General features: G+C 44.8%; 1 protein-coding gene across 1 annotated transcript in view; it reads right to left on the bottom strand.

The window, feature by feature from the left end:
• Nucleotides 1–25266, bottom strand: part of csmd2 (CUB and Sushi multiple domains 2) — a 2056060-nt gene that overhangs the window by 105363 nt on the left and 1925431 nt on the right. The window contains exon 57 of the mRNA XM_068011193.1: nt 7680–7862. Within this exon, the coding sequence (XP_067867294.1) occupies nt 7680–7862 (183 nt within the window). The remainder of the gene's footprint in view (nt 1–7679; nt 7863–25266) is intronic.

Raw genomic sequence — 25266 nt, 5'->3', positions numbered from 1 at the left:
AAGTACAAAGGCAGGGAAAGTGGGGCGGGGAGGAAAGAACAAAAGGGAAGGTCTGTGTTGGGGTGAAAGGCAGGAGTTTAAAATGACCAAAGGGATGAGGGTGCAAGGCAAAAGTGGGTGGTAAAGGGACAAATAAAGACATGAAAAGGAAAACAGAGAAGAATGGTGACAAATAGATACCATTGGAACAAAGAGCAGAATTTTTTCAAGGTGGGCATTCCACGAAGAGAAGTGACCTAACCTGCTGAGAATTTCCAGAATTTTCTGTTTTTATTCCAGATTCCCAGCATCTGCAGGGTTTTGCATTTGTATTACTTTTGTTTACAGCTTTGTTTGATTATTTGGTGGAATAGTACCAGATTCAGCTGAAAGAGGGATCATAACACAATAAAGAACAGGAAAGAAATGTTTATATTCAGCAATTAAATGTGACAGCTCAGTTTTTATTCCAGGTGAAAGTTGAAACTGCAAGCCAAAACCTTGGTTGTTCTGACCATAGTTTCAAATCAGTTGTGTGATTTGTTTTCTTAACAGAAAAGCTAGGAGGATCATCTTATTCCAGTTCTCCTGAAAACATTCATGTCTAGTTTTATTTGGTCAAACATTAACAAATAACATTTAATCACAAAACTGATGCATTATGGGTTCTTTTGGAAATTGACTCAAATACAGGAGGCTTTGTAAAACTTCTTGTCCATGTATTTCAGGAATTTTGAAGTTTCTAGTTTGGCCAGGTAAACTATTCAATTATGCACCTCTCCAAACTGGATTATACCCACTTCCTCACGAATCACTCGGCTGGCATTATTTATAGTGTATGTACATAATTTAGCACCAAAGCATAAACTTAACAGGGAATAATAATGTCACGGTTTCAATCTTTTTGTACATTTTCCCGAACCAATTCAAAGTGTAGTATTCCCATAAAGTTGTATGCCTGGTCTTTTTGGAGGGGATAGAAAGTCTCCTGGATTCTCCACCTGCCTGTCACTGAAAAACTTTTGTGATCTCAGATCTAATTGTAGAGCATTTTTGTTTGCTTTGGCTAGACATGTCCTTCAAACTGTGTAGGTGCATCTTTTTCTTGTGGTTTGGGAATGATCAAGATGATTGTGTAAATAAGAGAAACAGGGATCAGTTTGTGTCAATGTAACATAAGATTGAGGCAATGAGGCTTTTTGTTGCAATATTCCTTTGGTCCTTGAATCTTTCACCCACACTCAAACTTGGTAGCATTCTGACTGTCTAAAGATACAATTTTCCATTTGCTGGGGAACTTATTCCTCCTTTTTCCAGAAGTTGCATAAATATGGCCACTGAGGTGCAAGATTTGTTGTTAATGCTGACAGCATTATTCTTGACCATCTTTCATACTTGTACTGGAATGTAGCCTTTTTCCACATTAACAATGCCAAGAATAGGTTTTTGATTTCTTTAAAAATCCTTTGTTGCTTTTACCATTTACTTTGCTTTGTCATTATTCTGTTGTTATTTAAGGCTATTTGTAAAGTGATTAAATCCATATCCCTTGAGGGATTTCAAAACAATTTCTGCCAACAATTATGGTCAATTAATCTGATGGATTCCATATGAGTCTTCAATGCGATATAAGACCAACTATCTTCAGCTGCTTCATTAATGACCCTCCCTCTTTTGTAAGGTCAGAAGTTGGGATGTTTTCTGATGATTGCAGAGTGTTCAGTACCATTCGTAACTCCTCAGATAATGCGGCAGTCCGTGCCTGCATGCAGCAAGACCTGGATAACATCCAGGCTTGGGCTGATAAGCGTCAAATGATGTTGTACAAGTGCTAAGCAAAGATCATTTCGACCGAGAGACAGCCTAATCACCATCCCTGGACATTCAATGGCAACACCATCGCTGAATACCCCACCATCAATATCCACTGACCAGAAAATCAACTGGGCCAACCAAGTACAGCAGGTTAGAGACTATGGCCTGAATGTTACCACAGATGTAGGTGCTCCGACATTGCAGCGAAAAGTGGGTCCTGAGCCCGCACTTGCTGGCAGCAGGACCTGCTTGGCAGTTTCACCATAAGCGACTGCCTGCTGTCCAATTAAGGACAGCGGACAGGCTCCTGATGGCTACCAGCCCAATCAGAGGGCTGGCAGTTCTGAAGCCTCATCAGCACCACCAGGAGAGGTGGTCAATACTGAGGTAGGCAGGAGACCTCAGGAGCTGGGCCAGCTAAATTTAAAAAAAATTTAAAAATCAGCCAGCCAAGGATCAGAGGGGAAACCCCTCCAGGGAGATCACTGGGGTTGCCTTCCCTGCTGTGGCCCCCTCCTTGGATCATTGAGCATCTGGCTGTGATGTCATGCACCCCCAGGCTGGCGCAGGGATGCCGCTTCCATTTAGCTGGCAGCCTCCCCACGTGGCAACCATCGACCCACCATCGGCAAAATACCAACAACCCTGAGAAATGCCTCTTAAATGGGCCTTTAATTATGCTAATCTGCATCCATTCATGTCTCTGTTAAAATGCCTCGCTGGCAGGACTGCGTAGAGGCGCCGACCTGATGCAGCTCCCCGCGATTTTACCAGCTCCCCACGATTTTACCAGCTCCTCCTGCCTCTCAGCCCACCTCTGGGGGCTGGTAAAATCTTTGCCTATGTATTCTGCAGTGAGTGGCTAACCTCTTGACTTCTCAAAGACGCTTCACCACCCACAAGGCACAAGTCAGGAGTGCAATGGAACCTTCTTCACTTGCCTGGCACAGCTGAAGAAACTCAACACCATCAAGGGCAAAGCAATCTACTTGATCAGCACATCATCCAAAAGACTAAACAGCCACTCCTTTGATGTGCACACTGTGGCTGCAGTCCACCAATCTACAAGATGCAATGCATAAACACACCAAAGCTTCTTGGGCAGCACCTTCCAAACCCATGACCTCGACCATCTAGAATGATAAGGGCAGCAGGTGAACGAGAAGACTATTACCCTCAGGTTCCCCAAAAAGTTACACACCATCCCTGACTTGGTGATATAATGTTATCCTTCATCGTCGCTATGTCAAAATTCTAACAGAAGCACCATCACCTCATGGACTGCAGTAGTTCGAGAAGGCCACCACCTACTTGGGGCAACTAGGGTCAGATAATAATGGCTGATATAGCCAGTGATGGTTATGTCATGAGAATGAATAAAACCATAACTGCTATACTTGTATTTTTTTTAAATTACAGGCTTGGCTTGTATTGAACCACAACGAGGCACATCATTTTCAATCCTAGTTATTGGCCTAGCAAGCCACTCAGTTGTATCGAACCGCTACAAAGTCAATAAAAAGGAATGAAACCGGACGGACCAACCGGCATCGACCTCGGCACGGGAAACGACAACGGCAAACCCAGCCCTGTCGACCCTGCAAAGTCCTCCTTACTAACATCTGGACGCTTGTGCCAAAGTTGGGAGAGCTGTCCCACAGACTAGTCAAGCAACAGCCCGACATAGTCATACTCACGGAATCATACCTTACAGACAATGTCCTAGACACTCCCATCACCATCCCCGGGTATGTCCTGTCCCACCGGTAGGTGGTGGCACAGTGGTATACAGTAGGGAGGGAGTTGCCCTGGGAGTCCTCAACATCGACTCTGGACCCCATGAAGTCACATGGCATCAGATCAAACATGGACAAGGAGACCTCCTGCTGATAACCACCTACTGCCCTCCCTCAGCTGATGAGTCAGTACTCCTCCATGTTGAACAGCACTTGGAGGAAGCACTGAGGGTGGCGAGGGCACAAAATGTACTCTGGGTGGGGGTCTTTAATGTCCATCACCAAGAGTGGTTCGAAGCACCACTACTGACCGAGCTGGCTGAGTCCTACAGGACATATCTGCTAGACTGGGTATGCGGCAGGTGGTGAAGGAACCAACAAGAGGGGAAAACATACTTGACCTCGTCCTCACCAATCTGCCTGCTGCAGATGCATCTGTCCATGACAGTATTGGTAGGAGTGACCACCGCACAGTCCTTGTGGAGACGAAGTCCCGCCTTCACATTGAGGATACCCTCCATCGTGTTGTGTGGCACTACCACCGTGATAAATGGGATAGATTTCGAACAGATGTAGCAATGCAAAACTGGGCATCCATGAGGCGCTGTGGGCCATCAGCAGCAGCAGAATTGTACTCAACCACAATCTGTAACCTCATGGCCCGGCATATCCCCCACTCTACCATTACCATCAAGCCAGGAGACCAACCCTGGTTCAATGAAGAGTGCAGGAGGGCATTCAGGAGCAGCACCAGGCATACCTCAAAATGAGGTGTCAACCTGTTGAAGCTACAACCCAGGACTACTTGCATGCCAAACTGCATAAGCAGCATGCGATAGACAGAGCTAAGCGATGCCATAACCAATGGATCAGATCTAAGCTCTGCAATCCTGCCACATCCAGCCGTGAATGGTGGTGGACAATTAAACAACTAACTGGAGGAGGTGGCTCCACAAATATCCCCATTCTCAATGATGGGGGAGCCCAGCACATCAGTGCGAAAGATAAGGCTGAAGCATTTGCAACAATCTTCAGCCAGAAGTGCCGAGTTGATGATCCATCTTGGCCTCCTCCTGAAGTCCCCCCATCACAGATGCCAGACTTCAGCCAATTCGATTCACAGAGGTTGGAAAAACTCGGATTGTTTTCACTGGAACGACGGAGGTGGAGGGGCGACATGATAGAGGTTTACAAAGTTATGAGCGGCATGGACAGAGTGGATAGTCAGAAGCTTTTTCCCAGGGTGGAAGAGTCAGTTACTAGGGGACATTGGTTTAAGGTGCAAGGGGCAAAGTTTAGAGGGGATGTGCAAGGCAAGTTTTTTACACAGAGGGTGGTGAGTGCCTGGAACTTGCTGCCAGGGGAGGTGGTGGAAGCAGATACGATAGTGACGTTTAAGAGACATCTTGACAAATACATGAATAGGATGGGAATAGAGGGATGTGGGCCCCGGAAGTGCAGAAGGTGTTAGTTGAGGCAGGCATCAAGATCGGCGCAGGCTTGGAGGGCCAAATGGCCTGTTCCTGTGCTGTACTGTTCTTTGTTCTTTGTTCCGCGTGATATCAAGAAACGACTGAAGGCACTGGATACTGCAAAAGCTATGGGCCCTGACAATATTCCAGCAATAGTACTGAAGACCTGTGCTCCAGAACTTGCAGCGCCCCTAGCATAGCTGTTCCAGTACAGCTGCAACACTGGCATCTACCCTGCAATGTGGAAAATTGCCCAGTTATGTCCTGTACACAAAAAGCAGGACAAGTCCAACCCGGCCAATTACCGCCCCGTCAGTCTACTCTCAATCATCAGTAAAGTGATGGAAGGTGTCATTGCCATCAAGCAGCACTTGCTTAGCAATAACCTGCTCAGTGACGCTCAGTTTGGGTTCCACCAGGGCCACTCAGCTCCTGACCTCATTACAGCCTTGGTTCAAACATGGACAAAAGAGCTGAACTCAAGAGGTGAGGTGACAGTCACTGCCCTTGACATCAAGGCAGCATTTGACCAACTATGGCATCAAGGAGCCCGAACAAAACTGAGGTCAATGGGAATCAGGGGGAAAACCCTCCGCTGGTTGGAGTCATACCTAGCGCAAAGGAAGATGGTTGTAGTTGTTGGAGGTCTATCATCTGAGCTCCAGGACATCACTGCAGGAGTTCCTCAGGGTAGTGTCCTAGGTCCAACCATCTTCAGCTGCTTCATCAATGACCTTCTTTCAATCATAAGGTCAGAAGTTGGCATGTTTGCTGATGATTGCACAATGTTCAGCACCATTCGTGACTCCTCAGATACTGAAGCAGTCCGTGTAGAAATGCAGCAAGACCTGCTCAATATCCAGGCTTGGGCTGATAAGTGGCAAGTAACATTTGCGCCACACAAGTGCCAGGCAATGACCATCTCCAACAAGAGAGAATCTAACAATCTCCCCTTGACATTCAATGGCATTACCATCGCTGAATCCCCCACTATCAACATCCTAGGGGCTACCATTGACCAGAAACTGAACTGGAGTAGCCATATAAATACTATGGCTACAAGAGCAGGTCACCTCCTGATTCCCCAGCGCCTGTCCACCATCTACAAGGCACAAGTCAGGAGTGTGATGGAATACTCTCCACTTGCCTGGATGGGTGCAGCTCCAACAACACTCAAGAAGCTCGACACCATCCAGGACAAAGCAGCCCGCTTTATTGGCACCCCATCTACAAACATTCACTCCCTCCACCACCGACGCACAGTGGCAGCAGTGTGTACCATCTACAAGATGCACTGCAGCAATGCACCAAGGCTCCTTAGAGAGCACCTTCCAAACCCGCGACCTCTACCAACTCGAAGGACAAGGGCAGCCAATGCATGGGAACACAACCACCTGCAAGATCCCCCTCAAGTCACACACCATCCTGACTTGGAACCATATCGCTGTTCTTTCACTGTCGCTGGGTCAAAATCCTGGAACTCCCTTCCTAACAGCACTGTGGGTGTACCTACCCCAAGTGTCTGAGGCGGGGTTACCCCCAGCTTTCTGGCCCACTAACGGGGCCACTGCTGCCCCTACAAAATTCAGCCTATGATCCCTACCAATTCTGAACACGTCCATTTGAATTCAGGTAATTTCCACTGTCCATTATTTTTCAGAACCTGAGCGTGCTCGAGCTGAAATTAAATTTGGCATCAAATCTGCTGCAGACTATCTTCCAATTTAACTCCTCTACTGAGACCAATGTGAAGGACAATCAATAAACAGCTTATAGGGCCAGGATTCATATTCATTCATCATATTGAAATCATCCCTTTAATCAGCATCTCTGTAACCATACTTTTAATCAGCCACTCTTTGGTCATCAGCTCTCTTTAACTGCTTTAATCAGTCCCCCTTTAGCTATATCTTTAATCAACTCTTTAAAGGATTTGTTAAAGAGGACTGATTAAAGATATGGTTAATCAACCCTTTTAGCCATATTTTTAATTAATCCCTTTTAAACACTGTCTTTGATCAAACTCTCTTGAACCATCTGTTTATAAACCCTTCCATAATCATAATGCAAATAATCTCACTCTAAATGACACAAACACAAAACATCTGTGAAAGATTAAAACTTGCTTGTGGAAGATAAAGTAGCTTTTTTTTAAAACATCTCCCTATTAGAGTAATGGAATACCTAAACATATAGCTGAGCAGATGTACAGAGGTTTAATGCAGATAAAATAGAGTGTTTTGGGAGTATAAGACGATTTCATGTATACTATTTGGATGATATGTACTCTGAAAGAGAAACGGTTAGATTTCCATTGTGGTATTGCCATGAATAAACTACTCAAACTTATTTTTTAATGGAAGTTAACACCAGCTTCATAGAAGTATAATGCAACACAGTAGTTTGATGTAATTAATGCACTGGTCAGTATTTGATTAGTGATAGTAAGAGGCTGCACTGTCCAGAAACTATTGGCGAGCTTAATTAACTTTAAAGTCAGTTTGCAGGACAACAATGCCCCTTTATAAAGCATGAAGACAACTCGAAAAAATTTGGCTAATTATTAAATAGCTCAAAAAATCTTCTCAAGTGGTTAGAACGATTTCCTTTGAGATATCATGCGTTACTATGTAAGTATTTCTGCCCCTTAGCTGTGCTGTTCTGATGCCCAGTGTACCTTGACACTCTGGCTGGATCCCACTCCAGGTCCCATCTGGTTGACAGACACGTTCTGAAGATCCTTTAAGTGTATAGCCAGCTTCGCAGGTGAATCGAAGCATGTTCTTCACTCGGAAATCCTTGCCCAACCGAATGCCATGTGCTGGGATTCCTGGGTCACCACAATATCCGAAACTATCACCTGCAATGCAAAGGAACACACAAACATCACAACCCAGAATTTGTATAGGATGATCAGATCGCACCTTCATCATCAATTAAAAAATAATCAGAGTTATAGTTTATAGATCAAAGTGGTAACTGGAGCCCCCTTTTAAGATAGTTTTAAAAATATACTCCAAAAGATTATGTGGATAAATTGGAGCAGTTGGGACTGTTTTAGAGTCATAGAGTTATACTGCACAGAAACAGGCCCTTTGGCCCATCTTGTCTGTGCGGGCCATCAAGCATCTAACTATTCTAATCCCATTTTCCAGCACTTGGCCTATAGCCTTGTATGCTATGGCATTTAAAGTGCTCATCTAAATACTTCTTAAATGTTGTGAGGGTTCCTGCCTCTACCACCTCTTCAGGCAGTGCGTTCCAGATTCCAACCACCCTCGGGGTGAAAAATTATTTCCTCAAAACTCTTCTAAAGCTCCTGCACCTTACTTTAAATCTATGCCTCCTGGTTATTGACCTCTCCACTAAGGGAAAAAGTTTCTTCCTATCGAACCTATCAATGCCCCTCATAATTTTGTATACCTCAATCATATCTCCCCTCAACCTTCTCTGCTCTAAGGAAAACAACCCTAGCCTTTTCAGTCTCTCTTCATAGCTGAAATGCTCCAGCCCAGGCAACATCCTGGTGAATCTCCGCTGCACCTTCTCCAGTGCAATCACATCCTTCCTATAGTGTGCTGCCCAGTACTGTACATAGTACTCCAGCTGTGGCCTAACTAGTGTTTTATACAGCTCCATCATAACCTCCCTGCTCTTATATTCTGTGCCTTGGCTAATAAAGGCAAGTGTCCCATATGCTTTCCTAACCACCTTATCTACCTGTGCTGTTGCCTTCAGTGATCGATGGACAAGTACACCACTCTGTACTTCCTGGGGTCCTACCATCCATTTTCTATTCCCTTGCCTTGTTAGTCCTCCCAAAATGCATCACCTCGCACTTTTCAGGATTAAATTCCATTTGCCACAGCTCCGCCCATCTTACCAGTTCATCAAAATCGTCCTGTAACCTAAGGCTTTGCTCCTCACTATTTACGACACCACCAATTTTCGTGTCATCTGCGAACTTACTGATCATACCTCCTATATTCACATCTAAGTCACTAATGTACACTACAAACAGCAAGGGTCCCAGCACCGATCCCTGCGGCACACCACTGGTCACAGGCTTCCACTCGCAAAAACAAACCCTCGACCATTACCCTCTGCCTCTTGCTACCAAGCCAATTTTGGATCCAGTTTGCCAAATTGCCCTGGATCCCATGGGCTCTTACCTTCTTAACCAATCTCCCATGCGGGACCTTATCAAAAGCCTTACTGAAGTCCATATAGACTACATCAACTGCTTTACCCTCATCTACACATTTCGTCACCGCCTCAAAAAATTCAATCAAGTTAGTCAGACACGATCTCCCCCTGACAAAGCTATGCTGACTATCCCTGATTAATCCCTGCCTCTCCAAGTGGAGATTAATCCTGTCCCTCAGAATTTTTCCAATAGTTTCCCAACCACTCACCGGCCTGTAATGACTTGGTTTATCCTTGCTACCCTTCTTGAATAATGATACCACATTCGCTGTCCTCCAGTCATCTGGTACCTCTCCTGTGGCCAGAGAGGATTTGAAAATTTGTGTCAGAGCCCCTGCTATCTTCTCCCTTGCCTCACATAACAGCCTGGGATACATCTCATCTGGGCCTGGCGATTTATCCACTTCTAAGCCCAGTAAAACAGCTAATACTTCCTCCCTTTCAATACTAATATGTTCAAGTATATCACAATCCCCCTCCCTGATCTCTACACCTACATCGTCCTTCTCCATAGTGAACACAGATGAAAAGTAATCATTTAAAACCGCACCTATATCCTTCGGTTCCACATACAGATTGCCACTTTGGTCCCTAATGGGCCCTACTCTTTCCCTGCTTATCCTCTTACCCTTAATATACATAAAATGCCTTAGGATTTTGATTTATCTTGCCCGCCAGTGTTTTTTCACATCCTCTCTTCACTCTCCTAATTACTTTTTTTAAGTAACCCCCCTACACTTTCTATCCTCCTCTCAGGCCTCCGCTGTTTTCAGTGCTCTGAATCTGCCATAAGCCTCCTTTTTTCCCCTGAAGCAATCCTCTATATCCCTTGACATCCAGGGTTCCCTGGACTTGTTGGTTCTACTCTTCACCTTAACGGGTATATGTTGGCTCTGAACTCTCACCACTTCCTCTTTGAATGACTCCCACTGGTCTAATGTAGACTTTCCTACAAGTAGCTGCTCCCAGTCCACTTTGGTCAGATCCTGTTTTATCATACTGAAATCAGCCTTCCCCCAATTCAGTACCTTTATTGTCCGTCTTTGTCCTTTTCCATAACTACCTTAAATCTTATGGTCACTATCCCCGAAATACTCCCCCACTGACACTTCTACCACTTGTCCAGCTTCATTCCCGAGGATTAGGTCCAATACTGTCCCTTCTCTTGTAGGACTTTCTACGTACTGGCTCAAAAAGCTCTCCTCTCTGCATTTTAAGAATTCCGCCCTTTTTAAGCCTTTTGCACTAAGACTATCCCAGTTGATATTAGGGAAGTTGAAATCCCCTACTATTATTACCCTATTATTTTTACACCAGATATTTTTATGTATCTGCTCCTCTATATCTCCCTGACTGTTTGAAGGCCTGTCGTAGACTCCCAGCCAAGTGATTGCCCCCTTTTTGTTTTTAAGTTCTACCCATATGGCCTCATTTGAGGAACCTTCAAAGATATCATCCCTCCTTACTGCAGTAATTGACTCCTTGATCAACAGTGCAATGCCACCTCCTTTTTTACCCCCTCCCCTGTCATGCCTGAAGATTCTATACCCTGGAATATTGAGTTGCCAGTCCTGCCCCTCCCTCACCATGTCTCTGTGATAGCAATAATATCATACTGCCATGTGCTAATCAATGCCCTCAATTCATCTGCCTTACTAGTAAGACTCCTTACATTAAAATAGATGCAATCCAGCATTGTATTTTTCACTTGTGCCTTAACAGGTCTATATTTGCTCTGCCTTCCAGACTGAAGCATTTTCTCTTCTATATTTGACTGTCTTTCACCCCCTACTGTAAGTCTACTTGGTATCCCATCCCCCTGCCAAATTAGTTTAAACCCCCCCCTAACAGCACGAGCAAACCTCCCAGCAAGGATGTTGGTCCCATTCCAGTTCAGGTGCAACCCGTCCAACTTGTTCAGGTCCCACCTTTGCCAGAAACAGACTCAGTGATCCAGGAAACTAAAGTCTTTCCTCCTGCATCACCTCCTCAGCCACACATTCATCTGCTCTATCCTCCTATTCCTATACTCACTAGCACGTGGCACCGGGAGTAATCCAGAGATTACAACCTTTGAGGTCCTGCTTTTTAATCTGCTACCTAGCTCCCTAAATTCTTGTTGCAGGACCTCATCCCTCTTTCTACCTATGTCATTGGTACCAATGTTTACCACAGCCTCTGACTGCTCACCCTCTCCTTTCAGAATGTCCTTCAGCTGCTCCGAGACATCCTTGACCCTAGCACCAGGGAGGCAACATATCATCCAGCAGTCTCGTTTGCGGCCACAGAAACACCTGTCTGTTCCCCTGACGATTGAATCCCTTATCAGTATGGCTCTCCCACTCTTTTTCACCCCCTCCTTAGCAGCTGAGCCATCCATGGTGCCATGAACTTGGCTGTTGCTGCTTTCCCCTGGGAGGCCATTCCCCCCCCCAACAGTATCCAAAGCAGTATATCTGTTTGAGAGGGGGATGGCCACAGGGGACCCATGTACTACCTGCCTGCGCCGACTACTCCGCCTGGTGGTCACCCATCCCTTTTCTGCCTCTGCAGTCATTACCTGCGGTGTGACCACCTCGCTAAACGTTCTATCCACGACGTCCTCTTTGGAGAAGAGAAGGTGGAGAGAAGATTTGATAGTGGTGCTCAAAATCATGAGGGTTATGGACAGGGTAGGTAGGGAAAAACGGTTCCCACTCATGAAAGAATGAGAGGGCACAGATTTAAGGTCATTGACAAAAGAAGCAAAAGCAACATGAGGAAAAACTGCTTCATGCAGTAGGCGGTTTGGATCTGGAATGCACTCCCTGAGAGTGTGGTGGAGGCAGATTCAATCGAGACATTCAACAGGGAATTGGATTGTTATCTGAAAAGGAAGAATGTGCAGGGCTCCGGGAAGAAGGCTGGTGGGTGGGGTCGCACTTGGTAAATGGCTCTTTAGGAGAGCCAATGCAGACACGACGGGCCGATTGGCCTCCTTCTGTGCTGTGATTCTGTGAAGATGGATAATAGATGAATTGTCACCCAACCGATGAGATCACATATCTTAAATCACTCCTAATAATTCTAACATATATCCAGAATTCTCCCACAGTGCTCTTCATGGGTGGTCAGGGCCATTGGCTGGAGAGCAGAGCAGAGTTGGTTTGGGAATGCAATTTGGTCCAAAGAGTAGAACGTTTGAGTGAAGTGGGAACTGGACTGAGATATATTAGTTTAAACAGGGATGGAAAAGTTGTCTGCTATCTGGCAACTGAGGCAACACAGTTCGGTGGCTAGACAGATTTCTAATGCTGAAACTGGAGCAGAGAATGATGAGTGTGGTGGGTTTGTTTCAGCATAATGTACAACATGTTTACATTATTATATGTTGCAACTGTGTATGTAATTGCTTACATTGTTTTTCTTGTCAATGTCACCAAAGATAGAGTTAAAAGTTCTTGCTTTACTATGTTTTGCTATTTTTACAGAATACAAATCACAGCTACTTTCAAAGTATTCATTTATCCCGACAATAACTCAATTGGGTTTAGTGCTGTCAGGCTTTTTCCACTGCAAGAATAGCATAGAGAAGGGCTGTCACTTACAAATAGTCCTGGTATGTAATGTGAGTCCCACATGAAATGTGCGGCCGCACCAAAGAACATAATCCAATTATTCTGAATAGAAGCAGCTTTAAGCTATTTTCTGTGAGCTGCGGTCCACAGAGTGCTGCATAAAGCAATATTAGGACATTTTGACCTCTTGCACATCCCGGATTTTAATCACTCCACCCTTGGTGCGTATGCCTTTAGCTGCTTAGGCCCTAAGCTTTGGAATTCCCTCTCTAAACCTCTCTGCCCGTCTCTCCTCCTTCAAGATGCTCTTTAAAACCTACCTCCTTGACCAAGATTCTGGTCATCTGCCCTTACATCTCTTGACGTGGCCTGACAACGCTCCTTGGGAAGTTTTACTATTTTAAGACCAGTATATAAATGCAAGTTACTGTTGTATTTTGGGAGGTGTTTTGTCAGCTACCTGTCTAGCTTTCTTCCTTCAGGTTAGCTGATAGCTGACGAAGCAACAACTGTGGGAAGTCCCATGAAGTCAAATGCAGGGTGCTAGAAAGAGGGGCAGACCCCTGGTAGAAAATGTTGGAAAGAGTTCAAACACAGAAAAGGCAACAGTATGTATACATTTTGTGTCTGTGATATTACAAAATTTCTACTTTAGTACTGTGACTTGGACTATTGACAAAGTAAAATGGCATCCAAAAAAATTTCTCAAGCAAACTGGGAAAGGTTATTTTAGTTCCCCTGATTAGTTGTGTTATTGGTAGCTGTATCTGGATTGCTGATTATTGACAAATCCTTAGTACTTCTCAAATGGTGGCTTTCCTTTTCTACTCAATATTTGTTCACTACTCACCAAAAGGTTGCTGAGGCTAGGTCAAGTGAAACTTTCAAAACTGAAAGAGAGATTTTTGTTAGGTAAGGGTATTAATGGTTACAGAAACAAGGTGGGCAAATGGAGTTAGGATACAGATCTAATTGAATGGCGGAACAGGTTGGAGGGGCTGAATGGCCTACTCCTGTTCCTATGTTCAACTCAATGCTTTGAACCTTTTCAGTTTTATTCACATGACATTTAAGCCAATCAAGTGCAACCATGGCAGGTACTTTGGATTTGTGACAAGGCATGACACTTTCAAGTCTTACAGATATAATAGAATTGAGGAATTTTAGAGCATGTGGCAAATTTGGCATGCTTCAGGATTGTTGAAAGGTGATAGTATGGGGGAGGAATGTCTAACAGCCTAGCGGAAGTAGAGGTGCAGGAGAATAGAACCCATACTGCAATTAGTCACTTTAAGACCATCAGTTCCCTAACATACCCTCTCCACTATGCTCCCGCGGGTCAGCTATACACTACTTATCCACAGCCCCTTTTGCAGCTTTTATTATACCTTCCACTGCTTTCCACATTGCCCCATCTTTAGTTGAGCTTTTAAGCAAAATATTCTACATCTTATAATTAACGAATAGAAAAATCACAGGTTATAAGTATGCAATTTCCTACTATGCACTTCCAGGGCAGTATTTTATCAACCGTTCCTGATGGCGGAAGCAGAAGTGGGCAGCATTTCCACTTCTATGTTGGGAGCCAGTTCCCAGGCGATTAAAATTAAAATATAATTGGCCGGTGGCGGGCATGGGAGAAACATGGGATCGCACATCGGAGGAAGCTTTTCATTGGTGAGGGGCGTCATCAGTTAACAATGAAGAATGTACGTCCGGGCTATAAAACAGCCCCCCGTCAAACAGGGATGCTCAGCATCAAGGCCATAACATTACTGGCTAGCTCCATAACCTTGGTAAAAGTATCTCTTTTTTCCTGAGCAGCAGTTCTTGTCCCTCACCCCCACTCAAATTTCTCCCTTCATGATTCATTTTTCTCCTGTTATTTATTGTCTTTGACCTCCCTCGATCATATCTAATGACAATGAGTAGACATAAACCAGCCCCACAGTTCAGTGATGCCTCCCTGCAGCTTCTCTTCCAGGCCCTTGTCAGGTGATGCTATTTCCCCAAGATGGCACTAAGAGATCTACCCGCCTGACCAAGGCAGAGGAAGTGCGTAACTGTAGGGTCCATCAGAGAACATGGGTGCAGAGTAGGAAATGGGTCACTAGCCTGCTCCAAGCCGCCAGAGTAAGTGGTTGCATCATACCAAAGAGTCTCTCGAGGGATTGACAACAATGTAAATTTGTGAGTGGGAGAGTTTGCCAGGCATTGGAATAGGTGGTCAGTCTCAGTGCCGCATGGGAATTGAGGCCAAATCGAGTGAAAATCTGGCTGATGTGAGCACTTGGATGCAACTTGCGCCTGACGGGACAGCATACGTGATGGGGATGCATTCAGACAACGGGGTTAACTGTCACTTGAGATATAAATAACCCTGCACTTTGTCAAGCAGGACAAGCAGAGACATAATGCGAGAGAAAGATCTAAGGCAGGAGGTGGTGTTCCTGACCTGAGGCTTCGCACACCTACTGAGGAACAGGCTCTGCAGCTCGCAGGAGAGGAGGGAGGAAGAGCAGTAGCAGTTGGTGAGGCTGGAAAGGGCAGGCATAAGTGTCAAAATGCATGCAACCTGGTGATGGTATATGGGCACACAGGTGGAACACGAGGAAATGTGTAGCTCTCATATTGTGATGAATCTTAATGTGGTTCTGTTTGTTCTTCATTTCAAAGCAATCCCAGGTGCAGGCCTCAACTCCAAGAAGCCCCTGAAGACTCCACCTGTGGGGATGATTAGACCAATGTCCCAGAGGATGCACCGTCACCAGCCCATTCATCAACCTCCGCCAGCGTATTTACACCCACACGGGTCACGAAGGGATCACGATTAGAATCGGGGTCACAATCTGGTGATCACAACACGGAGACATTAGATCAGCAGACGGAGACTGACAGCTGGGTCCCTTGACACACGGAGGACTGCTGGGGACCAGGCTACTGCTGAGACCCACGCTGCTGATGGGCCTCTGGCAGTAACCACAAGAAGCCTACTGGACATGCAGCAAAAGGTAGGGGAACATACGTCTGATGTCAGAGGTCATGCTTAGCTTTGCAGGAGCAATGGAGGAGCCCATGCAAGCCATGAGTTCCACTGTGTCCCAGCATGGCTTAGTCCATGGAGAGGTTGGCGACTGCCATGGAGAGCCAGGTAGATCACTCGACCCATATCAACTCAGTCCTGCATTCCATCGCTCTAACCATGGACTCAGTGCAGCAGTGGCTAGGCGAGAGAGGGATGAGGCACATGGACCTCCCTCCAGGTGCCCCTTCCCCTCAGGGAGACAGACAAGTGCCATTGTTCACCCAGAAAGATAAGGAGTCCTTCCCAACTGCTCCGGGGGCATGTCTGAATACCCCAGGGTGAGCGGCCTTTCCTCATCCCCTCCACCATTGACCCCATTACATCCAGTAGGCGAGGCCATGAAGGATATCCCTGCATCAGGGCAGGAGACCTCCAATAGGCTGGAGCCCTCAAGGCCTCAGACCTCCAGAGGACACTCACCACAGTCGTCAAAAGCAAGGGATCAGTGTACAGAGCAGATGGCCTCCATCTCAGCTGCTGATGTTGGGCTTGCACCAAGGCGTAGTGATCGTAAGCGTAAACGTAAGAGTTATTGAGGGCACGAAGGTGTCCTTTAACTATACTTCTCACATCTAAGTATTTCACAACAAATCTGTTTTAAATTACTCATGTGTATGAGTTAACTTCGTCTTGTTTGGATAAGCTTAGCCAGAGAGCTAAATGTAATGGAATGCCTCATGGCTGGCATGCTTTGATGGTTACAGAGGAGGTACAAAGATTGCACTTAATGTGGAAGTCATGATGTAGATTTCATCAATCAAATTTCAATGAATGGTCATGTTACTGTCCAGTTTTGTACTTGTCGGTCTGTGGGACATGGCTGCACACGCAGGCTCAGCTGGCACTCACATTTGTGCACTGTTGTGCTGCCTGTTACTGGCACTGTGGACTCAGTTGTTGTGTCATAACAGCCCTCCTTAGCAGCATCCTCTCCACCTGCTCCTGAAGTTCCACAAAAATTGGGTAAATGAGAACCAGGTCATTCTAACAACATAGCTGTGTTCATAAGGCAGACAGGGAAATGAAAAAAATCCTTGTCCATTGCTTTCATCCGTAGAATTGATCAGCAGTGAGTTGCTAAATTCCTCCCATTGTCCACCCACACAACTCCACCCATCCTACTCTGGCCTTCTCCCACTTTGATCTGCAGTCCTTGCAGTCCCACATGTGTCTTGAGATACCATGAGAGCTTTAAGCTCGAGGCCGTGAACGCTCCACCCTCCTCCTCTCACCTTCTCGCTTGTACCCAACACCCTTGACCCTCCCAACATGACGTTGTGTCTTCCCTCTTTAATGCTTCAACCAAACCCATTACCCTGGATCCTGAAGAAGGGTCACTGACTTGAAATGTTAACTCTTCTTCTCTCTCCACACATGCTGCCACACCTGCTGAGTATTTCCAGCGTTTCTTGTTTTTACTACCCTGGATCCTGTCACCATTCAGTTGGCCATGCCCTCTCTCCCCACTGAGCCTACAGCCGTTCTCGTCGACATGCCCCTTCTGATCCTAGACCCTCACCGTATTATCCTTCGAGTACTTGTTAGATTCACTGACCCACCCCACGGAACCTTTGATTAACCCAACCTCAAACTGAACCTGCCTCCACTATCGAATTGAACTCCCCCATGACTGTGATTGTTCCCTCTGCCAGCCAGCACCCGAAGTTTGGCAAACAGGACTCCAATGTGGTCAATACTGACCCCTCTATTTAGGCCCCTCATTTCCCCTAACTTGACTGACTGTCCCACCACCCCCCCACCCCCCCCCAACATCACACCCAGGATGTCAGACACTTCCCACTTCGCTCTTCTGTTCACCTGATACCTCTCTCTGTCCTCCCTTGCATCCCTCTGCCACTGCTCCATTCACCTATACTCAATCCCCCCCAATCCGTTTCACCCTTACTGTTCCCGTGCCTCCAGTCAAACTGCCCTTGTCCTGCTGTTCTTCCTTGTGCCACTGAGTTCAACAAATAAAACCGCTGTCCTCAGGCACAACGGCACAAACATGACTCATGAGCCACCTTGAAGCGGATGCCAGGAGATTCCTGTACACCCCTCAGTTAATCTGGAAGGTAGGGCTTAACTGCAATTAATTATAAGCTAATAAGTATTCATTGCAAATATATTTAAAGTTGGAAACATGGGACGTCTTGAGGACCACCACAAAGACGCCACTGACTTAATCTCTGATTCTCAACCAGTCATTGGGAAAAAGAAAGTTCGACTTCCATCTTATTAAGTCACCCCACCCTCCACATTTCCCGCTCTTACAGACCCCATAAAATTCCCTCCCCAGTATGCGCCAAGATTGTAGAAGTAGAAGATTTAATACTATTAGTGCTTGCTGACTCATACAGTCTTTATTAAATAGAAATTTCCACTAAAAACATTGAAAAGTTCATTGTCATCACAGTTTCCCAGTATTTGTATAATAGTTAGGAAAGAAAAGCAAAGAGATTGGTGCTGTTTAATATGTACTGCCTTTCACGCGTGTTGTTATTCAATATCAGATACCCACAATTGTCAATACATTTACATAAATTCATTTTTTGCCCAAAGCGAAAGCTTTGAAAATTAATTCTGCAGTTTCTTTCAATGTCTTTTGAAAAAGCAAAGGACATCTTAAATCCTCACAGGAATCAGCGTTCTATTCTTCCATGCCTGATGACATGCAAATTACCTGCTGGGAAATGCTACAAACTGCACGTAGTCAGAATGCTCTGACTTCTGTGAGGTAACAAATATCCAGTTGAAGCTTAGCTATTTGTGAGATGCTAGGGCTTGAAGTAAAAACACCATTAACAGGACTAAATGACAATCCAATGGTTAAATATAACTATGCTATTGTGAAATTTAAAAAAAATCTATTATATTTGAAACCTTAATTTGGACATTAGAAATTTCAATTACTGAGAAAAAAAATGACAATTTCTTTCAGAAAATATATCAAATGATTTGTGGGGAAAAGGTAATCCAGCATTACATATTGATGTCATAGAGTCATAGAGTTATACAGCACAGAAACAAGCCTTTTGGCCCATTGTGTCTGTGCCGGCCTTACGGGAACCAACTCTTCTAATCCCATATTCCTGCACTTGGCCCGTAGCCCTGTATGTTATGGTGTTTCAAGTGCTCATCTGAATAATTCTTAAATGTTGTGAGGTTCCTGCCTCCACCACCTCTTCAGGCAGTGCGTTCCAGATTCCAACCACCCTCTGGGTGAAAAAATGTTTCCTCAAATTTCCCCTAAATATCCTTCCCCTTACCCTAAATCTATGCCCCCTGGTTCCTGACCCCTCTGCTAAGGGAAAAAAGTTTCCTCCTATCTAACCTGTTAATGCCCCTCATAATCTTGTACATCTCAAACATGTCCCCCCTCAGCCTTCTCTGCTACAAGGAAAACAACCCTAGCCTTTTCAGTCTCTCTTCATAGCTGAAATGCTCCAGCCCAGGCAACATCCTGGTGAATCTCCTCTGCACCCTCTCCAGTGCAATCACATCCTTCCTATAGTGTGGTGACCAGAACTATACACAGTACTCCAGCTGTGGCCTAACTAGCATTTTATACAGCTCCATCATAACCTCCCTGCTCTTATATTCTATGCCTCGGCTAATAAAGGCAAGTATGCCATATGCCTTCCTAACAACCTATCTACCTGTGCTGCTGCCTTCAGTGATCTATGGACAACTACACCAAGGTCCCTCTGATCTTCTGTATTTCTTAGGGTCCTATCATCCATTGTGTATTCTCTTGCCTTGTTAGTCTTCCCAAAATGCATTACCTTACACTTCTCAGGATTAAATTCCATTTGCCACAGCTCCGCCCATCTTACCAGCCCATCTATATCTCCCTGTAATCTAAGGATTTCCTCCTCACTATTTACAACAGCACCAATTTTCATGTCATCTGCGAACTTACTGATCATACCTCCTATATCTACGTCTAAATCATTAATGTACATTACAAACAGCAAGGGTCCCAGCACCAATCCCTGTGGTACACCACTGGTCACAGGCTTCCACTCGCAAAAACAACCCTCAACCATCACCTCAACCCTCAACCATCTGCCTCCTGCCACTAAGCCAATTTTGGATCCAGTTTGCCAAACTGCCCTGGATCCCATGGGCTCTTACCTTCTTAACCAATCTGCCATGCGGGACCTTATAAAAAGCCTTACTGAAATCCATGTATACTACATCTACTGCTTTACCCTCATCGACACATCTAGTCACCTCCTCGAAAAATTCAATCAAGTTAGATAGACACACTCTCCCCCTGACAAAGCCATGCTGACTATCCCTGATTAATCCCTGCCTCTTCAATTGGAGATTAATCCTGTCCCTCAGAATTTTTTCGAATATTTTCCCAACCACTCATCTTAGTCTCACCGGCCTGTAATTACCTGGTTTATCCCTACTACCCTTCTTGAATAATGGTACCACATTCGCTGTCTTCCAGTCCTCTGGTACCTCTCCTGTGGCCAAAGAGGATTTGAAAATGTGTCAGAGGCCCCTGCTATTTATTTATTTATTTATAGATACAGCACTGAAACAGGCCCTTCGGCCAACCGAGTCTGTGCCGACCAACAATCACCTATTTATACTAACCCTACAGCAATCCCATATTCCCTACCACCTACCTACACTAGGGGCAATTTACAACGGCCAATTTACCTATCACCTGCAAGTCTTTGGCTGTGGGAGGAAACCGGAGCACCCGGCGAAAACCCACGCGTTCACAGGGAGAACTTGCAAACTCTGCACAGGCAGTACCCAGAATTGAACTCGGGTCCCTGGAGCTGTGAGGCTGCGGTGCTAACCACTGCGCCGCCCGCTATCTCCGCCCTTGCCTCACATAACAGCCTGGGATACATCTCATTTGGGCCTGAGGATTTATCTACTTTTAAGCCCACTAAAACAGCTACTATTTCCTCCCTTTCAATGCTAATATGTTCAAGTATATCACAATCCCCCTCCCTGATCTCTACACCTACATCATCCTTCTCCATAGTGAACACCGATGAAAAGTAATCATTTAACACCTCACCTATGTCCTCCGGCTCCACACAGACTGCCACTCTGGTCCCTAATGAGCCCTACTCTTTTCCTGGTTATCTTCTTACCCTTAATATACTTATAAAATGCCTTGGGATTTTTATTTGTCTTGCCCACCAGTGTTTTTTCATGCCCCCTCTTCACTCTCGTAATTACTTTTTTAAGTGCCACCCTACACTTTCTATACTCCTCTATTGCCTCTGCTGTTTACAGCACTTAGGAACTGCTAGTAAGCCTCCTTTTTTTTCCTGATCCAATGCTCTATATCTCTTGACATCAAGGGTTCCCTGGGCCTGTTAGTCCTATCCTTCACCTGAACGGGTACATGTTGGCTCTGGACTCTCACTATTTCCTCCTTGAATGACTCCCACTACTGTGATGTCGACTTTCCTACAAGTGGCTGCTCCCAGTCCACTTTGGCCAGATCTTGTTTTATCATATTGAAATCGGCCTTCCCCCAATTCAGTACCTTTATTTCTGGTCCATCTTTGTCCTTTTCCATAACTACCTTAAATCTTATGGTCACTATCCCCGAAATGCTCCCCCACTGACACTTCTACCACTTGACCGACTTCATTCCCGAGGATTAGGTCAAGTACTGCCCCTTTCCCTTGTAGGACTTTCTACATACTGGCTCAAAAGGCTCTCCTGTATGCATTTTACGAATTCTGCCCCTTTTAATCCTTTTGCACTAAGACTATTCCAGTTAATATTGGGGAAGTTGAAATTTCTATTATTACCCTATTATTTTCACACCTCTCAGAGATTGATCTCTCCCTGACTATTTGGAGGCCAGTAGTAGACTCCCAGCCAAGTGGTTGCTCCCTTTTTGTTTTTAAGTTCTACCCATATGGCCTCATTTGAGGAACCTTCTAAGATGTCATCCCTCTTTACTGCAGTAATTGACTCCTTGATCAACAGTGCAATGCCACCTCTTCTTTTATCCCCTCCCCTGTCGCACCTGAAGATTCTATACCCTGGAATATTGAGCTGCCAGTCCTGTCTCTCCCTCAAACATGTCTCTGTGATAGCAATAATATCATAATCCCATGTGCTAATCAATGCCCTCAATTTATCTGCCTTACTAGTAAGACTCCTTGCATTGAAATAGATTAATCCAACCTTGCATTTTTCCCTTGTGCCTTACCAGGTCTATATTTGCTCTGTCTTCCAGGCAGACTCACTTTCTGTTCTGTATTACCCACTACTGTACCTCCACTCTGTATCCCATCCCCCTGCCAAATTAGTTTAAACCCCACCCCAACAGAACTAGCAAATCTCCCAGCAAGGATGCGTGTCCCATTCTGGTTCAGGTGCAACCCGTCCAACTTGTACAGGTCCCACCTTTGCCAGAAACAGACCCACTGATCCAGGAAACTAAAGCCCTCCCTCCTGCACCATCTCCTCAGCCTCGCATTCATCTGCTCTATCCTCCTATTTCTAAATTCACTAGCACGTGGCACCGGGAGTAATCCAGAGATTACAACCTTAGAGGTCTTGCTTTTTAATCTGCTACTTAGATCCCTAAATTCGTGTTGCAGGACCTCATCCCTTTTTCTACCTGTGTCGTTGGTACCAATGTATACCACGACCTCAGGCTGCTCACCCTCCCCCTTCAGAACGTCCTGCAGCTGCTCCGTGACATCCTTGACCCTAGCACCAGGGAGGCCACATCCCATCCTGCAGTCACGTCTGCGGCCACAGAAACGCCTATCTGTACCCCTTATGATAGAATCCCCTCTCACTATAGCTCTTCCACTACTTTTTCCCCCCTGCTGTGCAGCAGAGCCATCCATGGTGCCATGGACCTGGCTGTTGCTACTTTCCCCTGGGAGGTCATCCCCCCCAACAGTATCCAAAGTGGTATATCTGTTTGAGAGGGGGATGGCCACAGGGGACTCCTGTACTACCTGCCTGCGCCTACTACTCCGCCTGGTGGTCACCCATCCCTTTTCTGCCTGTGCTGCCATTACCTGCGGTGTGACCACCTCTCGAAATGTGCTATCCACACCGTCCTCAGCATCATGGATGCTCCACAGTGAATCCACCCACAGCTCTAGATCCGTAATGCGGGTAGTCAGTCGCTGCAGATGGATACACTTCCTGCACACATGGTTGTCGGGGACACTGGAAGCATCCCTGATTTCCCACGTAGTGCAGGAGGAGCATATCAAAGGGCTGAGCTCTCCTGCCGTGACTTACCTTTAAATTAATTTAGTTACTCCCTTTAAAAAATACTAATTACACTAAGGGTCTTGTTCTACTCCAAACACTACCCACTACAATCTAAAGTCCTTAATAAATTACTCTAATTTAAATAGTAGTACTCACCTTATCACTTGAGGTTTTTAAAAAAAAAACTTTCCCCTTTTTTACGCAATTTAAATGCACTAACAGCTGTTACTTACCCAACCAATCACCTTTTGACAGGCCAGTACCATGATTTGACACTGGAATTGCAATCAGATGTCACCAAGCAGCATGACAGCTAACAGTTACAGGTAAGTATGACAAGCAGGTATTGGCATTATACTTCAGAATTTCCATTGGAAATATTTACATAAATGCTTTCAATAGAACTTGTGCTGGAACCTAGGTTTCTCAGAAGATGTAGAAATGGAATATACACAATAAACTTTATAGAATCCTTCAGTATTAGATATGTTTTATTTGCTTAAAGAATGGTTAGCACAGTTGATTAAATGAATGTGTTCATGTTCATAGGATCATAGGAAACAGGAGCAGGAGTAGGCCATTGAGACCATCGAGCCTGCTCTGCCATTCAAACAGACCATGGCTGATCATCTACCTCCACGCCATTTTTCCCCACTATTATCAGAAATCTGCAGGTTTCTGTCTTGAACATGCTCAAAGATTGAAGGATTAATGACTGTAAAATAATCCCTATGGATAAGATAAACAAGAGGGACAATGGGACAAAGTTTCTGCCTTGATTGCAATTGGGAAATTACACCCAAAATGTGCTTGAAATTATGCTGGTTAAGTTATGCCACTTTTGTGCATGGCAGTAGATTCAGGTGAATTGAACCTTGAATCAGTGTAAAAGATGAAGAGTGTAAGTCATTTGGGGTGGAACTCACCTATGTTTTAAATTCCATGATCTCACACACTTTTTTGGCGGATTGAGCTGGAACTTGATTGCAAAACGAGCAGAAACTTTCCCGAATATATAAAGAGAAATAATTTTCTGTGGCAGAGCATCTAATAGAGTCTGCTGTTAGTTAGACTTGCCCTTGCATGTTTAGGCTTTTCCATCTTTTGTTTGGCAAGTTGCTGAAAGTGCAGCAAGGGAAATCAGGCATCTGGGCCCTGAGTGAACAGAGGAAGCAACTGTATATCTCCTTAACCAATCAGATTGAAGGATTTTGAAGTAAACAGAAGAAAGAGTGAGAAGGAACTGTAAATTAGAGTGGATAAATTTAATGCTCAATCAAATCCAAAAAGAGAAATAGAGAAAAAGAAAGATTGAAGTGAGAGAGGGAGAAATAAAAGGGACAAACTAACAGTAAATGTAAAAAAGAACTGAAGAAATGAGATTCCACATTTGTCATGGTTAATTTTCAGTGCCAGAGTGGTCAACTGGTAGTAATCAACACTCACCACATTGTTAATAGATTCAATAAGGAATTCAGCAGAATTTGCACAGATGTATTTAAGGGGAGGCTAGATAAGTACATGAGGGAGAAAGGAATCGAGGGATATGCTGATTGAGTGAAATGAAGTCAGGTGTGAGGATGCTCATGTGAAGAATAAACACCAGCATAGATCAATTGGGCTGACTGGCCTATTTCTGTACAAGGAATTCCATGTAAAAGGATACTTTGAATGAAATGGACAAGAGTATATTTTCTGTGGTGAATTTAGTTCGTATCTACTCAGTAATTACAGAAATTTCACACCATTCAATGCAGTTTAATGGTTAGGCAGACAACAAAATACCATTTTTGCAAAGCTAATGGCGGAGCAGCATAACTAAGATAGCAACTTTTGGATATCTAAGTTTAACGACACATCTGCCCCTTGCCTAAATTTGCTCTACCACTTGTGCATAAATAACACGAGCAACTTTAGCCTCACTGTTATTTTGACAGGAAATTATGACTCATTATATTGTTATACAATTCACTCCAGGAGAAAATTCATTCTATTTCTTCATGTCACTACAGCCCCTCCTCCCATTTTAACTCATCAAAATATTACACAACAGTTTGAATAAAAATACATTTTTAATTGTTATGGCAGTGTGACCAAGGTTAGTTGTTAAGTATATCATAGTAGTTACATCATAGCAATGATACTTACAGCATAGACTAATTATTAGTATCAGAAGGGTGTAT

The sequence above is a fragment of the Heterodontus francisci genome, chromosome 31, assembly GCF_036365525.1.
Source record: "Heterodontus francisci isolate sHetFra1 chromosome 31, sHetFra1.hap1, whole genome shotgun sequence".
Lineage (NCBI taxonomy): Eukaryota > Metazoa > Chordata > Chondrichthyes > Heterodontiformes > Heterodontidae > Heterodontus > Heterodontus francisci.
Note: the sequence above shows the minus strand (reverse complement) of the source record. Positions and strands in the feature narration are given on the sequence as shown.